An 18741-nucleotide genomic window follows, 5' to 3' on the forward strand; every position below is an offset into this window, starting at 1 on the left:
GGGAGTGATGTACCATCTATATACCATTTTCATAATATTTTCCTTTATCGTCATACATGCAGTGAATTTCATATTTTCCTTCCATACCTTCTCCCAATCTGCTAGCTGTATATTGTAACCAAAGTCCCTGGCCCAATGTATCATGACCGATTTAACTTCTTCGTCTTTTGTTTGCCATTCCAATAGCATTTTATACATTTTTGACAATACCTTATAGTCATTGTTTATTATCTCTTTCTGAAATCTAGACTCTCCTTCAATATATCTCCTCTCTTTACAATCCTTTTTAAACATTTCATTTGTTTGGAAGTAGTGCAACCAATCATATACATATTTTTTAACTTGTTCATATGGCTTCAATTTCCATTTCCCCCCTTCTTTAATTACAATATCTCCATAAGTCATCCAGTCCTCTCTCATGTTTGTCTTTTTGACACTCATGACCTCCAGTGGGGATAACCAATGAGGTACATTTGGTTCCAAAATATTTTGGTACCTATCCCATATTTCTATTAGGGCACCTCTGAAAATATGATTGGCAAAACTTTTTTGAGCTTTCTTCTTCCCCAACCATAAGTAGGCGTGCCAACCAAACCTGTTGTCAAGCCCTTCCAAGTCCAATAACTTATTATTTTTTAGTGTTATCCAGTCCTTTATCCAACAGAGACAAGATGCTTCATAATAGAGTTTCAGGTCTGGCAGGGCGAAGCCACCTCTTTCTTTTGCATCAGTTAATAACTTAAATTTTATTCGTGGCTTTTTGCCCTGCCAGATATATTTTGAAATCATTCTTTGCCACTCTCTGAAGATCTTTGTCCCCTTGATTATTGGAATCATTTGAAATAAAAACAACATCTTTGGAAGCACGCTCATCTTAATTGAAGAAATTCTGCCCCAAAAAGATAATTTCATCCTACTCCACACTTCGAGGTCTCTCTTGATAGTGTTCCAAGTTGTCACATAATTGTTTTGAAATAAATCAATGTTTTTTTGGGTTAACCATATTCCTAAATATTTTACCTTCTTCGCCACTTCCATCTCTGTTTCTCTTTGCACTTCTCCTATCAAACTTTGGTCCAAATTCTTCGCCATAAGTTTAGTTTTCCTCTTATTTAATACAAATCCGGCCACACTTCCAAATTGGTCAATTTCTTTTATAACTTCTTTTAGACTACTTGTCGGATCTTCCACCGTAATTACCAGATCATTGGCAAAGGCTTTAACTTTGTATTGGTTTTGACCTACTGTTACCCCCTTTATTAGTTCATTTTGCCTAATTGAACTAAGCAAGACCTCCAGAACTGTAATGAATAACAGTGGTGAAAGAGGGCATCCCTGTCTTGTACCTTTCTTTATGTTCACTTCCTCTGTAATTACATTGTTTACGATCAGTTTTGCTCTCTGTTCTGAATATATTGCCTTTATGCCATTGTAAAAATCTTCTCCCACTTCCATCATTTCCAAATTTTTCAACATAAATTCCCATGAAACATTATCAAACGCTTTCTCTGCATCCACAAACATTAAAATGGCTTGTCTCTCATTACTGGCAGTCAAATATTCCAAAATATTTATTATGTTTCTTACATTGTCCTTCATATGTCTGCCAGGAAGGAAACCTGCCTGATCTTTATGGATATGTTCTTGCAATATCTTCTTGAATCTTGTTGCCAAAATACCCGAAAAAATCTTATAATCTGTGTTCAGCAGAGATATCGGTCTGTAATTCTTAACTTGTGTGAGATCGGAGTCTTGTTTCGGTATGAGTGTTATAAAGGCTTCTTTCCATGTTTCTGGTATATCCTGTTGTTTCAAAATATTATTCATAACTTCTTTAAGTGGTACTGTCAGGGAGTCCCTCATTTCTTTGTAATAAGTTGCTGTGAATCCATCTGGTCCTGGTGCCTTCCCTTTTTTCATCTGTTTTATAATTTCTACTATCTCCTCATTTTCTATTGGGGCATTCAGTCTGTCTTTCTTTTCTGTCGGGATCTTTTGCACCTTTTTTTCTTTCAAAAATTTCTCTATCTTCTTTATATTGTTTTTCTCTCGTTTTGCATACAGATGCTTGTAGAAATCCAAAAATCCTTTCCTGATACCTTTTGGGTTTTCTATTTCTTCGCCCTCCACAATAATTTTATTAATTGTGCTTTGCTCTTTCCTTTTCTTAATTTGCCATGCAAGCCATTTTCCTGGTTTATTTGTGAATTCGAAATTCCTTTGTCTTAATCTTTTGATGTTCCATTCAACTTCTTTGTTTATAATCATAGCAAACTGTGTCTGCAGAACTTTAATATTTTGTTTTATTTTGGTATTATTTGGCTTCTTAATTAACTTTTGTTCATTGTCCATTATTTGTTTTAGGATTTCCTTCTTCCCTTTCTCTCTGTTCTTATTTTTAATCGCATTTTGTTGGATGAAAAATCCCCTCATTACCGCCTTGCTTGCATCCCACACTGTGCTAATCTTTGTGCCTTTATTCATATTCTCTACAAAGTATTCCGTCAGTTTTTTACGGGCTTCTTGAATGATTCTTTCATTTTCCAAAAGGTAATCTTTCAGTCTCCATCTGAATGTTCTTTCTTCATACACTTTTATCTCCATTTTTATCGGATTATGATCCGAGATTACTCTGGGTTGGATTTCTATTTGTTGGATTCTAGTGGTTAGTTCATTCGAGATCCAAATTTGATCTATTCTTGACATGGACTGATTCGGTTCCGAATAGAATGTGAACTCTTTTTCTAATGGGTGTCTGAGTCTCCAAATGTCAATTAAATTGAGATTTTGCACCAATGCGAAAAAGGTCTTCGGTAGTTTTCCTTCTTTACTATCACTTTTTTCTCTTAATCTGTCCATTTCCGTTGATACAACTCCGTTCATACATCTCCCATTATTATAATTTTTTGATCCATGTATTCAAACAGCCTTTCTTCCAATTTCTTGTAAAAATCAGTCTTGTTTCCATTAGGTGCGTAGATCCCGACAATTATTAATTTTTCGCCCTGCCAATTGATCTGTATTGCGATTATTCTTCCTTCTTCATCTTTGAAGATCTGTTGAGCTTCTATGTTTTTCCTTACATAAAGGACTATGCCTCTCTTCTTTTCTTTATCTGAAGATATAAATTCATTTCCCAATCTATTATTAATCAGAATTTTTTTATGTTTCCTTGCCACATGTGTTTCTTGAAGACAGATGATATCCAAATTTTTCCTTTTTAGATATTGTTCAATACTATTTCTTTTCTTCTTATCATTCATTCCATTAATGTTCCAATTCCATAATTTCAATGCCATATTTTCTGGTGGTTAATTAAAAAATATAAAATTTTATTCCAAATTATCTCTTTATAATTCCTCTCCTTTTTCTTCTTCTTCCTCCTCTTCTTCTTCTTCTTCCTCTTCTTTCTCCTCCTCCTCTTCATCCGTCTCTCTATTTTTTTTGTACTTTCCTTTTAAATGTTTTCCTCCCATCGGGTCAATTCCTCCTACCGCGCCTTCTTCCTCTTCCTCTTCTGCCGTCAATTCTTTGTAACGTCTCTGGAACTTACTTGTTTCTTCGGGACTTGTAAGTCTGTGTCTCTTGGCTTTGTATACAAAAGAAATCCCCTGAGGGAATTCCCATTTGAATTCAATCTTGTTTTTCTTCAGAATTTGGACCAATAGTTTATATGGGTCTCTCCGTTTCAGCAATCTCACCGGTATGTCTTTAAAAATAATTATATGGCTCCCATCAATATTCAGTCGCTTCTCTCTGTTTTTTTGGAGTATTAAATTCCTCATGTCTTTGTCTTTAAAGGTGATCAAGCAATCTCCTGTAACCTTCCTTGTCTTAGTTGTCCTTACTCTCATCCTAAATGCGTTTTGAACCCTCTTCTCTACATCTTCTTTTTGTAATTCCAACCACTGAGCAATTTCCGTTATTAATTTATCTTTGATGTCTTCTCCTTGAACCTCTGGAACTGCTCTCAGCCTTAGGTTCACCTCCCGTTGCCTCAATTCGTTCATGGAGATTGCATCCCATAACTCCTCCTGTGTCTTACTCATTTCTGAGATTCCTGCTTTCATCTTCTCCTCTTCTTTTTTGACTTCTTTTATCTCCACTTTTGTCCTTTTTAATCCTTCCTCAACAGATTGTGTTCTTTTAATAACTTCTTTTAATTGGCCTTTCAATTCTTTTACTGTGTCATCAATTTTTTGGTCCATTTTGCCTATTTTGTTATCCACCTGCTCAATTCTAGTATCTACATGTTCTAATTTATCCTCCAAATTCTTTTCACTTTGTCTGATTTCTGCAAACATTTTTAAAATTTCAGCTTTGAAATCTGCCTCTGGTTTTGAACCTCTTCTTTCTCCTGGTGTTCCTCCTTCCCCAGCTTTCTTCTGTGAGTGAGACATTTTCTCCTTCTCCTTCTTTCCTAGCCCGTTCCCTTTTCTGGTGAATCAATCCCACTACTTCCCTAATTCAGTTGGATCCAAACCCCAATATATACTGTGTCCCTCCTCAAAACAATTCTTATATCAAACATATAAATGACACTTTTATCAAAATACAAATAACACTTTCATCCATTTATAATCCATCAAATCCAGTCCGAATCTCAATATAATCAAATATAATCAAATATAGTCAGATTAAATCCCAACGGTTAGAATTGTCTGTAAACGTCTTCTTGCCACCGATTAGGCTAATCCATAGGTACAGGTATTTCTTGACACCAATTAGGCTAATCCATAGGTACAGGTATTTGTTTTAGATGTGACCCAACTCTTAGAAATTGCTGAAGCCAGATGGAACCCAAGGAAAAATTCTTCAAATATTAATATCCAAACCAATCTTCTGCCACCAATTAGGCTAATCCTTAAATCAATATAAATAAATATTTCTTCTGCCACCAATTAGGCTAATCCAAATTTGTGTGGATAAGTAGTTCTTTTAATCCAAAGCCGAGAGTTGCTTATTAAAGAAAAAAACAAGGACCTGAAAAAAACAAGTTGTTATGTGTCTTCTGACCACTAGGGGCAAAGTCCCCAAACTGTTTTAAATTGCTCAAGTATTTAAATATTTCAATAAAAAGAAACTGCCACAAAAAAGAAATAATCCATCGAGGGGGTGTGCCGAATTATGTTTAATCCTGAAACGATAGTCCAGATCAATTTGAAAACCTTCTTTCCTCGGCAAACATCAGACAATCTTGTAAAACTTTAACAATGGAGTCTGGAAATCCCCTTTTATTACGCAGTTTTTATTTCAGCACAACACCAAAGTCTAGTTACGCCAAATCAAATTCACAAGCCCCAAAAAGGACTTAAATAGCTCCGTCTTGTTCCTCTATCCCCCCTTTTCCTTTAGATCTTCCTTGATAAATTGTATCTTCCCCAAAAAGGATTATTCTTATTCAGTTAAAGGGGAGAAGAAACAGCAGCCGCGAGCGGTAACTTACTTTCACTTTTAATCGCTTTGTTGTTTCCATGCGTCTAAGCTGATTGCGGATAAAAAGCTGGTCTCGTGACTTCCAATTTTTTTCATCCGGTTTCTTTTCTTAATTTAGAATTCTTCTTTGTATCCAATTAAGTCCGAATTTCTTCCAAATCGAGAATTGAGAGCTCTCCTTGCAAGCCCGGGGCTTCGTTTCTCGGAGGTAGCTATGGCCTCCCTGCAACCCGCTCTCCCCCCCACCGTTCTCTTCACTCCTTTTGGGAGCTACCTGACGGCCGGGAGGTTCGCATTTCGGCTGCCAGCGGGAACCTGAGTGTCAGAACACCCTCCTGACACTACTTCGAGGGGTCACTGTGCCCTGTGACACCCCCAATCCTCCGAAAAACCCGGGATCCCCCAAGAGGGAAAATCCCCGCTTGCGCTCGGATCGCTGTCAACCGGAAGTCTCAATTTCTATTTGCTTTTAACTCGTTTTTCACTTTTTATGATTTCATTGTCTAGTTTTACATTTGTATATTGTTGTGGATCGCTGTGGTATATTTTTAATGGTACAGCAGTGTGTGCGTTTGTATGCACTGGTTTGTTTGTTTTACTGTCTTCCAAGGGCTTGGAACGGCACTGTTAGAATTCCTGCTCCGTGATTGCAGTCATGGGATTGTTGTCTTTCACATGACGGTGTATGTTTTGACTCCACAGAGTGGGAAGGATGTTTGCGTTACTCTGTTCCGTGAAGTGGCGCTATTGTCCTTTGTTCTTTCTCTTTCCTTCTGATGTTAGAGAGAGAGAGGGAACCATGTTGCAGTGCTCCGTGTGTGTTTATATGTAAATAAAGTTGATTAGCCAAAATGCTGAGTTGCTGAGGTCTGTTACGCAAACTGCGAAGACTCTGTGGATCCCTAAGTGTGCTGATGTCTGTTGGCATCAGTCACTGTGATGTTTGGGCAGAAGAAAGCTTTGGAAGGCTTTGTGATGAGAAAGGGTATTGTGAGAGGGATAAGAGTTGTAAAGATTAATCAACTGGCAATACAATCATAAAGGAAATGTGAAATAAATTTAAAATTATGAGGATTGTGGAGGGAGCGGGGGGAAGTCCAAAAGAATTTGGTATTATAGTGGATATGAATGTGTCATTTAAATCTGTAAAAGAAAATTTTTCTAAAAAATTAATAATAATAATGAAGAAAGCTTTGGAAGCTCCCGAATAATTGACCAGGAGGGAGAGAACATGCCAGTCGAGCATGTGTCTCTGCCAGAGTCCTACTCGAGAGTAGGATGACGCCCTAACAGGCACTGCTAGGATGCACCTTTTCATTTAAATTGCAGGCAGCTGCTCTAACTTCTGCAAGCTTTTTGCATCTCTTTCCCATTTTTATCACTCATCAGATCTTCCAGCACTTCAATAGAGGGTGTCACGCCAATGGTGCAGATTGCTCTGGAGGAAAGACTGATCCCTGTTTTGGATGAAAAGGTTGGTCTTATCCTGCTGGAATTGAGGTTGAAATGTACATAGGGCTCTGACTGCTGATGTTAAGTGAATTGATTTTGATGATGTTCTTGGTGCTACTGGTGTTCATAGAATTGTAGAGTGGGGGGGGGGGGAAATCTCAAAGGTTATCTAATCCACCCTCCTTGCAATTCATCCTTTGCTTTAAAACCTCTGAATCCACCACCTCCCAAGGGAGTCCGTTCCACTGTCGAACAACTCTTCCCATCAGAAAGTTCTTCCTGATGTTTAGCTGCAATCTCAACCATTGGTTTGAGTCCTTCACGCCAGAGCAAGCTTGTCTGCTATATCACCTCTCCGTCTTCTCCAGGCCAAACAGACCCAACTCCCCCAGCTGTTCCTCATAAGGCTTGGTTTCAAGGCTTGTGTTTTCCACTTTCACTATAACAACAACAACAACAACAACAACAACAACAACAACAACAACAATTTATTTATACCCCGCCCATCTGGTTGGGCCTCCCCAGCCACTCTGGGTGGCTTCCAAAAAAATATTAAAATACTGTAATACATCAAACATTAAAAGCTTCCCTAAACAGGGCTGCCTTCAGATGTCTTCTAAAAGTCTGGTAGTTGTTGTTCTATATGACACCTGATGGGAGGGCGTTCCACAGGGCGGGCACCACTACCGAGAAGGCCCTCTGCCTGGTTCCCTGCAGCTTTGCTTCTCGCAATACGGGAACTGCCAGAAGGCCCTTGGCGCTGGACCTCAGTGTCCGGGCTGAACGATGGGGGTGGAGACGCTCCTTCAGGTATACTGGGCCGAGGCCGTTTAGGACTTTCAAGGTCAGGACCAACACTTTGCATTGTGCTCGGAAACGTACTGGGAGCCAGTGTAGGTCTTTCAAGACTGGTGTTATGTGGTCTCGGCGGCCGCTCCCAGTCACCAGTCTAGCTGCCACATTCTGAATTAGTTGTAGTTTCTGGGTCACCTTCAAAGGTAGCTTTGCTTTTCTGGCTTTATATTTCAGAGCTGTGGCCTCTTGCAGTCTGCCCTGTCTAGGCCTGGAGGTTGCCTTCTGAGCCAGAGTCTATGTAAGCGGCTTCCTTCTTTTGCGCATTCCTTTAAGAAATGCTAAGGCAAATCAGGGAGAAGCTACTTGAAGCAGATTCCTCTGATGCTGGTTTGGATGGGGAGAGTAAATGAAATATGCACATTCCCCAAATTTGAGCTAAATGACTATGGATGCCATTAGGTTTGGGAGAGAAACGGTGCCTTCAAAATATCTCCCTGCTTTTATTAGACATGATGTTTGAAGACCAGAATTGCAAAACTTCAGAATTCCGATACTGTTCCTTTGATGCTGTAACTGGTCCTGTGGTCTTCCCCACTCATTCAGCCAAAGGCGCTGATCTTTGTGTGCATGCCGTTGCGCGGGAGGAAAGAGTCTCCCCATTGAAATGAATGGGGAAGTCCATAGCAAGGATTATTTCAATAGATTGGGCAATTGGGAAGATTTCCTAAAAGACAGGGGAGGTTGGTGCGGGTAATGCATATTCCAGGAGCCCTGAGGCCATGGAGTAAAGACATTTGCTTCTTAGTTAAAGAGTACCAAGACTGAATGAGTCTCCTTGCTTGAGAGGCAGTGTGGTGTAGTGGGTAGAGTGTCAGAGGAGGAAGTGGGAGACCATGGTTCAGATCCCAACTCGGCCACAAAGCTCTCACTGAGTGACCTTGAGGGCCAGGCACTGCCTCTCAGATTAACCAACCTCACAGGGTTGTTGTGGCGATTAAATGAGGAGAGGAAGGGTCGCGGATGACACCTTGAGTTCCTTGGCGAAAAGGTGCGATACAAATGCAATAAATAAATATATAAATTCTTGGCTTCCCTGCAGTTGACTTGTCACCTCCTGGGATCCAGTACTTTCTCGAGAGCTTCCTTCTGAGAAACGACACTCTCATCCTCGAGCTGCGTGTAAGTACCAACCAGCGCCATGCGCTCCTGCTTCTCTGAAAAGGGATTCAGGGGGCCAAGGGCTTGCCTACACTCTCTGCCCTGGTAACTATTCATCAGGCTTCAAAAGTTTTTGTTCCCAATCAGGAGGAACACCATCTCAACCCGAAAAGTAGTTAGGGACTTGCAATGGCACTCCACGGCCATGGTGATGGCTCAACTATGACCCTATCTGGACAGGAATAACTTGGCTACAGTAATCTATGCTCTGGTAACCTCAAGGTTGGCGTGTGGCAATGCGCTGCACGTGAGTGGCCTTTGGAAACCATTCAGAAACTTCATACATGGGGCAGCCTTTGAAAATGATTTGGGAAGCTTCAGTTCCTGCAGAATGCAGCTGCCCAACTGTTGAGCTGAACAGATCATACAGCGCAGTGGCTGACCAGACGCCCCAATGGGAAACCAGCAAGCAGGATTCAAGCCCATAAGCCTCCTCTCCCCTCCTGTGTTTTCCTGCAACTGCGATTCAGAATTATTGCTTGCCTTCAGCTGTGCAGGCAGGGCATAGCCATCGTGGCTGATAGCCATTCACGGCCCTCTCCTCTGTGAATTTTGTCCAGTCCTCTTCTAAAGTCTTCTAGATCGGTGGCTCCCACTGCGTCCTGTAGGAGTGAGTTCCATAGTTCAACTATGTACTTCTTTTGCTGCTGTTGCCAGGTCTCGGAAGAAGAAGGAAAGTCGGACGGCAGAGCAGAAGAAGCAGGCAGTGGAGCAAAAGAGAGGCTTGCCAGCCTCTTGGACTCTCTTCCTAAAATGCACAAGGAAGCTGTCACTGACATTGCCATGGCGATGAAGCAGCTGGACTGGAACTTTGCCCAACTCCTACAACCGATAAAGCCCATCATTCTGGATAAGAACCACAAAATGGTGAGTGGGGCCAAACCCTGGCCCAAGTGGAAACTGTGCAGGGGGTGCCTCACCTGTACCCCAGACCTGTGCCCTCTCTCATGTCATGTTGGCAGTTCCTAGTGGCAGGCATGGAGCGCTAGATGGCATATTAGGTCACATGTTGAGTCACATCAAGCTGCACATGTGATTTGGAGCCCCAAGGAGCTGTGACTCAAGGCCAGAGTGTGGCTCTGGCATATGGAGACTAGCTGTGTGGAGGGCAGGGACAGAGAGAAGAAGAGTGAATAGATGCTGGTCCAATGCCGTCCGTTGGGATTTTCCATTGCCTGGCTGCTCCCTCCCGAGAGAAGCCAGACTGGCTCCCTCTTTATTGTCCTCCCATTGGCCTTTGGGAACTAACTGTTTTGAAGGAAAGAACGGGTGCTGTGATGTTTTTATTGCAATTATCTGTAGGTTTTAATGGATCACACAGGCAGACTTATATATAATTCTAATCAGTGTTTAATTCCTTTTTAATGATTAGTGTTTTTTCTCTGTTTTTAGTTGTTTCTATTTTATCTGTTAGCCACTTTGAGTCCTTGCCTGGGAAGAAGGCGGGATACAGTGGAACAGTTTCAGGTTAAGAACGAACCTCCAGAACAAATTAAGTTCTTAACCTGAGTTAAAGTAAAGGTAAAGGGACCCCTGACCATTAGGTCCAGTCGTGGACGACTCTGGGGTTGTGGCACTCATCTCGCTTTACTGGCCGAGGGGGCCGGCGTACAGATTCCGGGTCATGTGGCCAGCATGACTAAGCCACTTCTGGCGAACCAGAGCAGCGCACGGAAATGCCGTTTACCTTCCTGCCGGAGCGGTACCTATTTATCTACTTGCACTTTGATGTGCTTTCAAATTGCTAGGGTGGCAGGAGCTGGGACCGCACAACGGGAGCTCACCCCGTCACGGGGATTCGAACTGCCAACATTCTGATCAGCAAGTCCTAGGCTCTGTGGTTTAACCCACAGCGCCACCCGCGTCCCTTTAACCTGAGGTACCACTGTATAATTAAATATAATAATGAACATCATAATAATAATTACTTGTCATTTCATATACCTCCCAGGGCTTTTGCATGTTGGAAAGTGTTCAGCCTCTGCTTCCAGGGCAAGTTTCTGATGAGGTGAGTGGCTTTTTATCTGCTCGGCTTCTGAACCCTCCTTTCCCTCTTGCCTGGTCTTACTTGCATAATAGTAAGTACGTCTACTCAGAAGTCAGCATGGAATAAATTCCCCCTTGGGAGTTGAAGGATAGAGGCTCACACCAAACTCCCAGTCAGAAAGCCTTTATTCAGCAATGCATTACAGGACAGAGTCCAAAAGGTCAGGGGGGAAACCCTGTTTTCTAGCCAGGAAGGCAAAAGGTCAGGGAAAGCAAGCTGAACGCTCCTTGACATACTGTATTGTTGCACGTCTGGTGCAAGGTTTGCTTTCGCAAAGCAGTGCGTTACATCTACACAGACAACATCGTTGGAACTGCTCTGTTATTTCCCTGTGGAAACACAGGTGCCCAGATCTATGAGGAAGGCATTTCTGAATTATTTCAGGCTGTGCCAACATCATCCTGGATGTTTTAGGGAGGTTGTTTCCTTTGCTTTGCATTTTAAATTATTATCTACACACTCATCATTTGTGCCCTCATTCCTGTATTTAAACAACATCTGTGCAGGAGTTAGAAAACTATGTGATGAACTTAACCGCTCATGAACCACCTCGATTCTATAGCAACTTTGGCAGGCTTTACGTGATTCATCTATTGAAGCTGGAGACGTTTAATGCTGAGGGGATCTCCGTCTGGAGACTAGATGAAGTAAGTTTCGGCCCAGCTCTCTCTGCAGAGCCTTGTGCAGGAGAACTTCCCAGGGGATGGTGTCCATCTCTCTCTGCTGAACGGCTCCTCTTTTGCTTCCTTTCATGGCAGACTTACTATGCACCAGCTGATACTTCGATTGCAGACAACAAGCTGAAGGTCTCGTTGTCTCTAGAAAGGTAGGACCAGACCACTTGCCTTGCTGTCACATGCTTTGCTCACACAAGCAGGATGGTGCTAGCAGTGCCAATGCATCATTTTTGCTAAGTAGATAGTTTAATGTTGTGTTTCATATTTTCTTTCTATTCGTCATCTGCCGTAAAGTGTAAATGCAGCTAGAGACATGGCTCACAAGTAAGATACAGCACAGTCTGCAGGGCAACAGTTTGTTGTTGTTCTTTAGTCATTTAGTCCTGTCCGACTCTTCGTGACCCCCTGGACCAGAGCATGCCAGGCACCCCTGTCTTCCACTGCCTCCCACAGTGATGAACTGCCACAGTGCCTCCTGCACTCCTCTTCCTCCATCACTGACTGGCTGCCCATCTACTACTGAGCCAGGTTCAAGGTCCTTGTATTAACTTACAAAGCCCTGAACAACTTAGCTCCAAGTCACCTTAGGGACTACCTAAGGCCTTGGGATCTCAGCTTGATATCACTGCAAACAGCTTCTTGGGGGCTCCTGGCAGATGTTGTTCACAGGAACCTTACAGTATGCCAAGTCTAACATGTGGTTTCCTTATTTTCAGTGGATTTCTTCAAATACATATGAGGGGTGTAAGTTCTTCCTTATGTTTCAATTTATGTGATCATACTAGAGGCTGCATCCCTGTTCGCATTGCTTGCCACCCCCACATATCCCGCCTCCACCTGCTTGCAGCCCCTCTCTCTTTGCACCTTACCCCCCAAACCTCTTCCCCTTACAGCTCACCCCAGCCACCCCTGCCCTCCCTTTGCATTTTGCCATTCCTGCCCCCCCCCCCGCACCAGGAGCAACAGGAGGAGTGTGTGAAAGCTTGCATACTTGGGTTGTTAATAGACCACAAGCATAACATGAGCCAGTAGTGTGGTGCAGCAGCAAAAGAAGCTAATGCAATAATTCAAGAGAGTTTGCCTTGGAGTCCTACTCTCACAGTGGCCAACCAGATCCCTGTGGGAAACCCACAAGCAGGATTCAAGCAGCAGAGCACTCTCCCCTCCAGCGGATTCCTTGAAGGATCCCCTGCATTCCCCTCATTCCGTGGAACTTCCCTGGAGTAGGAGACAGAAGGTTCTGATCTGCGGTGCACGACTCACCTGAAATAATTCTCCACAATCTTCTTGGAATGCTACTGCACCAGTCAGTGGGGTTTGCACAGTAGCCCCATTTAAATTTCTGGGCGTGTGGAATAAGCAACCATTAGACAATCCACCACAGGACAGTCTTTGTGCTGACTCCCCATGCAAACCACCCTAATTGCATTGCTGCAGGTTCGTCGCTTCAGGTGCTTTTGCTTCTGGGCTGTTTCTTGGACTTTGGTAATGACATTTCTTCATCCCAAAACAGGACCTATCCAACGTAGTTGGCATGCTGGAAACCCTATTGGAATTTGAGGATCCTGTTGCATTGCTGGGTAAGAATTTGTCCAGTTTTGTGAGGGGTGGGTACTTGCTTCAGAGGAACCTTGACAGTTGGTGGGTACAGTTGTGTTAGGGACAGTCCCACATCTGTTAGGTTTGCGACGATTTTGCTCTGTTCAAAGAACAAATCTAATTGTCTAATTTCTGTGTAGCAGAAACTGAGTCCAATAGCTAATTTTTTCAGCCAAGTTCATTCTATAACTGCCATGTTAAAGGGACAGTAAACCTACCACTTCAAATATGTGCTCAGAAAATTTTCATTTGAGGGAGATAATTTAGAAAGGTTAGACATCTTCAGGAAAATATTTGATAAATTATATGCCCCAAACCCATGCATTGCAATTTTGATTCAACACAGTTAACGATCATTAAAGCAAAATAGTTTTGGCAGCTTGACTTTATGGGATTGGCAGAAATGACTGGCAGAATCCGCGACCAAGAGAAAGAGACGGTGGAGGAAGATTGGAAGAAATTCAAAGCTTATCTTAAGAACTGTTACAATATTGATGAGTGTTAAAATGTCAAGGGGAAGGAAGATGCAGAATTACAGCCGAAAATGTTTGATGATTTAAGGTGAAATTGAGAAAGATAACAAATTTAAATTTAATTGGCTAAAATGGTTGCTGAAAAATTGTAAAATAAGGATGTAAAAAGGGTGAGGTATGGGGAAGTCCGAGAAAGGAGGCTTATGAAAATGAGGTTAAGAACTTATATTTGTGTGTTTGTTTGTATTTGTCGATGTTTTTATGTTGTTGTGGTTGTTTTGTTTTAAAATTGGAAAACTAATAAAAATTATTATAAAAAAAAATAGTTTTGGCAGCATCTAATATCATTATTTTTAAAAAGCATATCTAGAGAGAAGTCGCACAGACAAATGATAAAAACCTAAATGATAGAAGAAGGAGTTTGACTCATCTCTGAATATGCTAAAAGTATTAACTTTAAAATTAGCACTCATTATGAACAGAACTTGTTCAAGTAATCTATAATGGCAATTTGAATTAGTCATGTCAATTTTCTGTGTGTGTGTGTGTCTGTGACATAGTGTGTGTCTGAACAATAGCATATAGCTGAGCAGTTTCAAGATCAGCCAATTCTAGGAGGGCAGCTTCCATGGGCGTTAGTCCAAATGCAATGGATCATTTCATTAGGGACAAACCTGAAATTAGGGGGCAGCAGGTGTTGAATGGTCACTTTAAAATGTGAAGGTTCATTATTGTTTCACAAGTTGTGTATGTCTTTAAGGGCCAGGGCAAATAATGAGACCCAGTGTTACAGCTGTGAAACGTAGCAGGTGCTGCTAAGTTGTGTTAATTAAGCTGTGTCAGCAATTGGGTATAGTATATAAAGAGCAGCACCTAGCTCTCTCTTTACCCTGGGGGATGATGGGTTGGTGGTTGGGTCACGTTTGTTGTTATTATCTTTAGTGTAAAAGGAGTTTTCGTTTTGTTATTAAAACCTTGTTAAAGTTATTTTTGAGTTCCTTGTTATGCATGGTCTCCCCAGCAAGCTCTCTGCAGCGCTGTTGTTGTTGTTTAGTCGTTTAGTCGTGTCCGACTCTTCGTGACCCCATGGACCAGAGAACGCCAGGCACTCCTGTCTTCCACTGCCCCCCGCAGCTTGGTCAGACTCATGCTGGTAACCTCGAAAACACTATCCAACCATCTCGTCCTCTGTCGCCCCCTTCTCCTTGTGCCCTCCATCTTTCCCAACATCAGGGTCTTCTCCAGGGAGTCTTCTCTTCTCATGAGGTGGCCAAAGTACTGGAGCCTCAGCTTCACAATCTGTCCTTCCAGTGAGCACTCAGGGCTGATTTCCTTCAGAATGGAGAGGTTTGATCTTCTTGCAGTCCATGGGACTCTCAAGAGTCTCCTACAGCACCATAATTCAAAAGCATCAATTCTTCGGCGATCAGCCTTCTTTATGGTCCAGCTCTCACTTCCATACATCATTACTGGGAAAACCATAGCTTTAACTATACGGACCTTTGTTGGCAAGGTGATGTCTCTACTTCTCAAGATGCTGTCTAGGCCTGTCATTGCCCTTCTCCCAAGAAGCAGGCGTCTTTTAATTTCGTGGCTGCTGTCACCATCTGCAGTGATCATGGAGCCCAAGAAAGTAAAATCTCTCACTGCCTCCATTTCTTCCCCTTCTATTTGCCAGGAGGTGATGGGACCAGTAGCCATGATCTTCGTTTTTTTGATGTTGAGCTTCAGACCATATTTTGCACTCTCCTCTTTCACCCTCAATAAAAGGTTCTTTAATTCCTCCTCACTTTCTGCCATCAAGGTTGTGTCATCTGCATATCTGAGGTTGTTGATATTTCTTCCGGCAATCTTAATTCCGGCTAGGGATTCATCCAGCCCAGCCTTTCGCATGATGAATTCTGCATATAAGTTAAATAAGCAGGGAGACAAAATGCAGCCTTGTCGTACTCCTTTCCCAATTTTGAACCAATCAGTTGTTCCATATCCAGTTCTAACTGTTGCTTCTTGTCCCACATAAAGATTTCTCAGGAGACAGATGAGGTGATCAGGCACTCCCATTTCTTTAAGAACTTGCCATAGTTTGCCATGGTCGACACAGTCAAAGGCTTTTGCATAGTCAATGAAGCAGAAGTAAATGTCTTTCTGGAACTCTCTAGCTTTCTCCATTATCCAGCGCATGTTTGCAATTTGGTCTCTGGTTCCTCTGCCTCTTCTAAATCCAGCTTGCACTTCTGGGAGTTCTCGGTCCACATACTGCTTGAGCCTTCCTTGTAGAATTTTAAGCATAACCTTGCTAGCATGAGAAATTAGTGCAACTGTGCGATAGTTGGAGCATTCTTTGGCACTGCCCTTCTTTGGGATTGGGATGTAGACTGATCTTATGGCCACTGCTGAGTTTTCCAAACTTGCTGGCATATTGAGTGTAGCACCTTAACAGCATCATCTTTTAAAATTTTAAATAGTTCAGCTGGAATACCATCACTTCCACTGGCCTTGTTATTTGCAGTGCTTTCTAAGGCAGCGCTACTCAACTGCAAATAGCCAACAGCAGGCACAGTAAATGACATTAGACAGAGGAAGGGGTTGGCAGCAGAGCAACACAAGTTCCCTGCTGCAGAGTTTCTAGATGGTCACATGCCAATCTGGACAGGTAACCTTGTTTGCCCAAATGCGGATTGTGCTTCTTTTCTTCAGACAATCTGGAGCAGGAGTTCCTGTTGCCGCTGGCTCCAGGCATGGGTGATGTGGTGAGAGTGAAAACCAGCTGTACAAAGGTGAGTCCTTTTTGGGTTTTCCATGTTTCAAGATGTAGGTTTTGAGCTACTCAGGGCCTTCTCGGTGGCTGCTCCCAGTCTCTGGAGACGCCTCCCTGAAGAAGCCATCCTGGCTCCCTCCTTATTCTCCTTCTGCCGGCAGGTGAAACCTTTCTTGTTCCAAAAGGCTGTTGGGAACTGACTCCTTTTAATGAAAGGGCGGGTGCAGTGCAGTTTTTATGGTAACGATCTGTATGTTTTTAATAGATTTCTTATGTATAAACATAGTTTCAATTTTATCACTGTTTAATTGTTATTTAACGATGTTTTTTCTGTGTTTTTAGTGGTTCGTATTTTTATCTGTATGCTGTCTTGAGTCCTCTCAGGGGAAAAGGCGGGCTATAAAATACATATATCAAAGAAGCAGTAATACGTAGCCCCGGGGTGTAGGGGGCAAAGCTCAAAGTGGAGCCAGTTTTTCAGAGGATAGCTTCGTGCCCCAAGGACCTTACAGTCTAAAAGCCTGCACTGGCAGGTATGGAAAGGGATATCCAGAGGAGGAACATGTCTTTATATCAGCTACTCAGAGTGAGGCGGATGAGCTACTGGAGAGAGTGAAAGGGAGTTCTGGGGTACAGAGGTAGTGCTCTATCAAAAGCAATGGCAAGCTCAGACTGGAAACCCCCGTAAGAGAGGGCTCAGGTGCTGTTTCAGAGGCAGCTATCCTCAGACTGAGCCTTAAGTTGGGAGGTGCAGTTCCGCTGTAGCTGTTGGCTCCACCTGCGCGGAGATGAGTGTCTGCATTGAAAGGAGCCTGGCTGGCTTGAAGAGCTGTCGTTTGCAGAGAAGTGGGAAGCCTGTGCTTCTCCCAAGACTGCTGAGCCCTCTGAGGCAGAGGTGGGCTCTATGCCACCCTGGGGCTGGAGGTGGGCTAGCAGAATGGGCTTCTCTTGCCCAAGAGCTCCTGGTTTCATATGGACAACTGGACAAACTCCCTCTCCCACTCATTCCCTGAAGGAGGGGGGACTGACCCAGAGTCAGGAATGGGAAATGTGGCACCTGAGTCCACATGGGGTTCAGGGATGTTGCCTGAGGCCAACAGGCAGAGATAGAACAGCAAGGGACATGTTTATGAGGGACTCCAAAGGAAACCAAGGAAGCGTTTCCCCTGTGAAGGGGCTAAAAGATATCCGGCAGCTCAGAAAAGAGCCAGCCAATGTCAGGTCACGGAATCCGGTGGCGTAAAAGGAGCGAAGGTAGCAAGGAGGATCAACTGTGCTGAAGGCTGCAGAGAAATCCCTTAGCACTGGGTTTGGGAGACGGAGGGGGAGCAGCAGCTTGGAGGGGTCAAAAAGCAGAATTAATGGTTTAATTAATGGTTTAATGGTCCCACTTCCGGAATTGGGAAGCCCATTTGGAACTCTTCCTTTTTCTTCAACCTAGGAATACCTTTTGATGTCTCTCATCCCCAAGCAATGATGCCCTCTGGAGCCCTGCATGAAAAGCCAAGTGGCTGGAATTGTGTCTTAGTATTTCCTCTAAATTTGGATCCAGCTCCTTCTGTTGCACCAACCATGCACGGGGGGGGGGGGGGGGGGGGTTGGCAGAAAATGCTTTTCCCAGCCTTGGAATTACTAGTATTCCCATAGTTAAGCAGCATGCAAGAAATAGAATTGCTTTAAACTTCTGAGTTGTGGCAAAAGGCAATGTGTGCAACCCATGTGTGGGACTTGTGTCTGTGTGTGTTTGCAAACCCCTTTGGAACAGACGGGAACCACACAAGGATTCCTGAGCAGGCTTTGCACAGCTCCCATTCATTTCAAGGAAGCTTGCGTGAGAGAGCTTGCAAGTGGTTTGTGTCTTTCCAGTCTTGTCTTTCAAGGGCTCTGCATGGCTTCTAGCCCGGATGGCGATGCTCTGCCTTCACAGCAGGAGGGAAGAGGGATCTTGTGCTCCAATCCTGCTCCCTGGTTTCCCACAGGCAACTGTTTGGCAACTGGGGGAGCAGGATGCTGGACTAAATGGGCCATTGGCCTAATCCAGCTTTCTCTTTCTTCCAGTAGCACCTTAAAGACCAACTAAGTTAGTTCTAGGTATGAGCTTTCGTGTGCATGCACACTTCTTCAGATGCACACGAAAGCTCATACCTAGAACTAACTTAGTTGGTCTTTAAGGTGCTACTGGAAGGAATTTTTTGTTTTGACTATGGCAGACCAACATGGCTACCTATCTGTAACTCCAGCTTTCTCTTTGACATTCTTCTGATGTCGTCTGTTGATGGATGAACT

The 18741-nt window shown here is 43.1% G+C and overlaps 1 protein-coding gene across 7 annotated transcripts in view; it reads left to right on the plus strand.

Annotated features, from left to right (window-relative positions):
• LOC307217693 (uncharacterized protein) overlaps nucleotides 1-18500 on the plus strand; it is a 29928-nt gene extending 11428 nt beyond the window's left edge. For 5 of the 7 annotated variants that reach the window (XM_079979408.1, XM_079979402.1, XM_079979405.1 and 2 more), the window contains exons 6-13: nucleotides 6826-6910; nucleotides 7918-7981; nucleotides 8783-8862; nucleotides 9559-9768; nucleotides 10853-10909; nucleotides 11455-11595; nucleotides 11707-11774; nucleotides 12342-12694. In XM_079979408.1, the coding sequence (XP_079835534.1) occupies nucleotides 6826-6910; nucleotides 7918-7981; nucleotides 8783-8862; nucleotides 9559-9768; nucleotides 10853-10909; nucleotides 11455-11595; nucleotides 11707-11774; nucleotides 12342-12657 (1021 nt within the window). In that variant the 3' untranslated portion in view covers nucleotides 12658-12694. Of the gene's footprint in view, nucleotides 1-6825; nucleotides 6911-7917; nucleotides 7982-8782; nucleotides 8863-9558; nucleotides 9769-10852; nucleotides 10910-11454; nucleotides 11596-11706; nucleotides 11775-12341; nucleotides 12695-13138; nucleotides 13206-16394 lie in introns of those variants that run through there. The other 2 variants (XM_079979404.1, XM_079979403.1) reach the window with 2 other exon arrangements.
• Nucleotides 18501-18741: the final 241 nt, after the last annotated feature.

Source organism: Podarcis cretensis, assembly GCF_951804945.1.
Source record: "Podarcis cretensis genome assembly, chromosome: 6".
Lineage (NCBI taxonomy): Eukaryota > Metazoa > Chordata > Lepidosauria > Squamata > Lacertidae > Podarcis > Podarcis cretensis.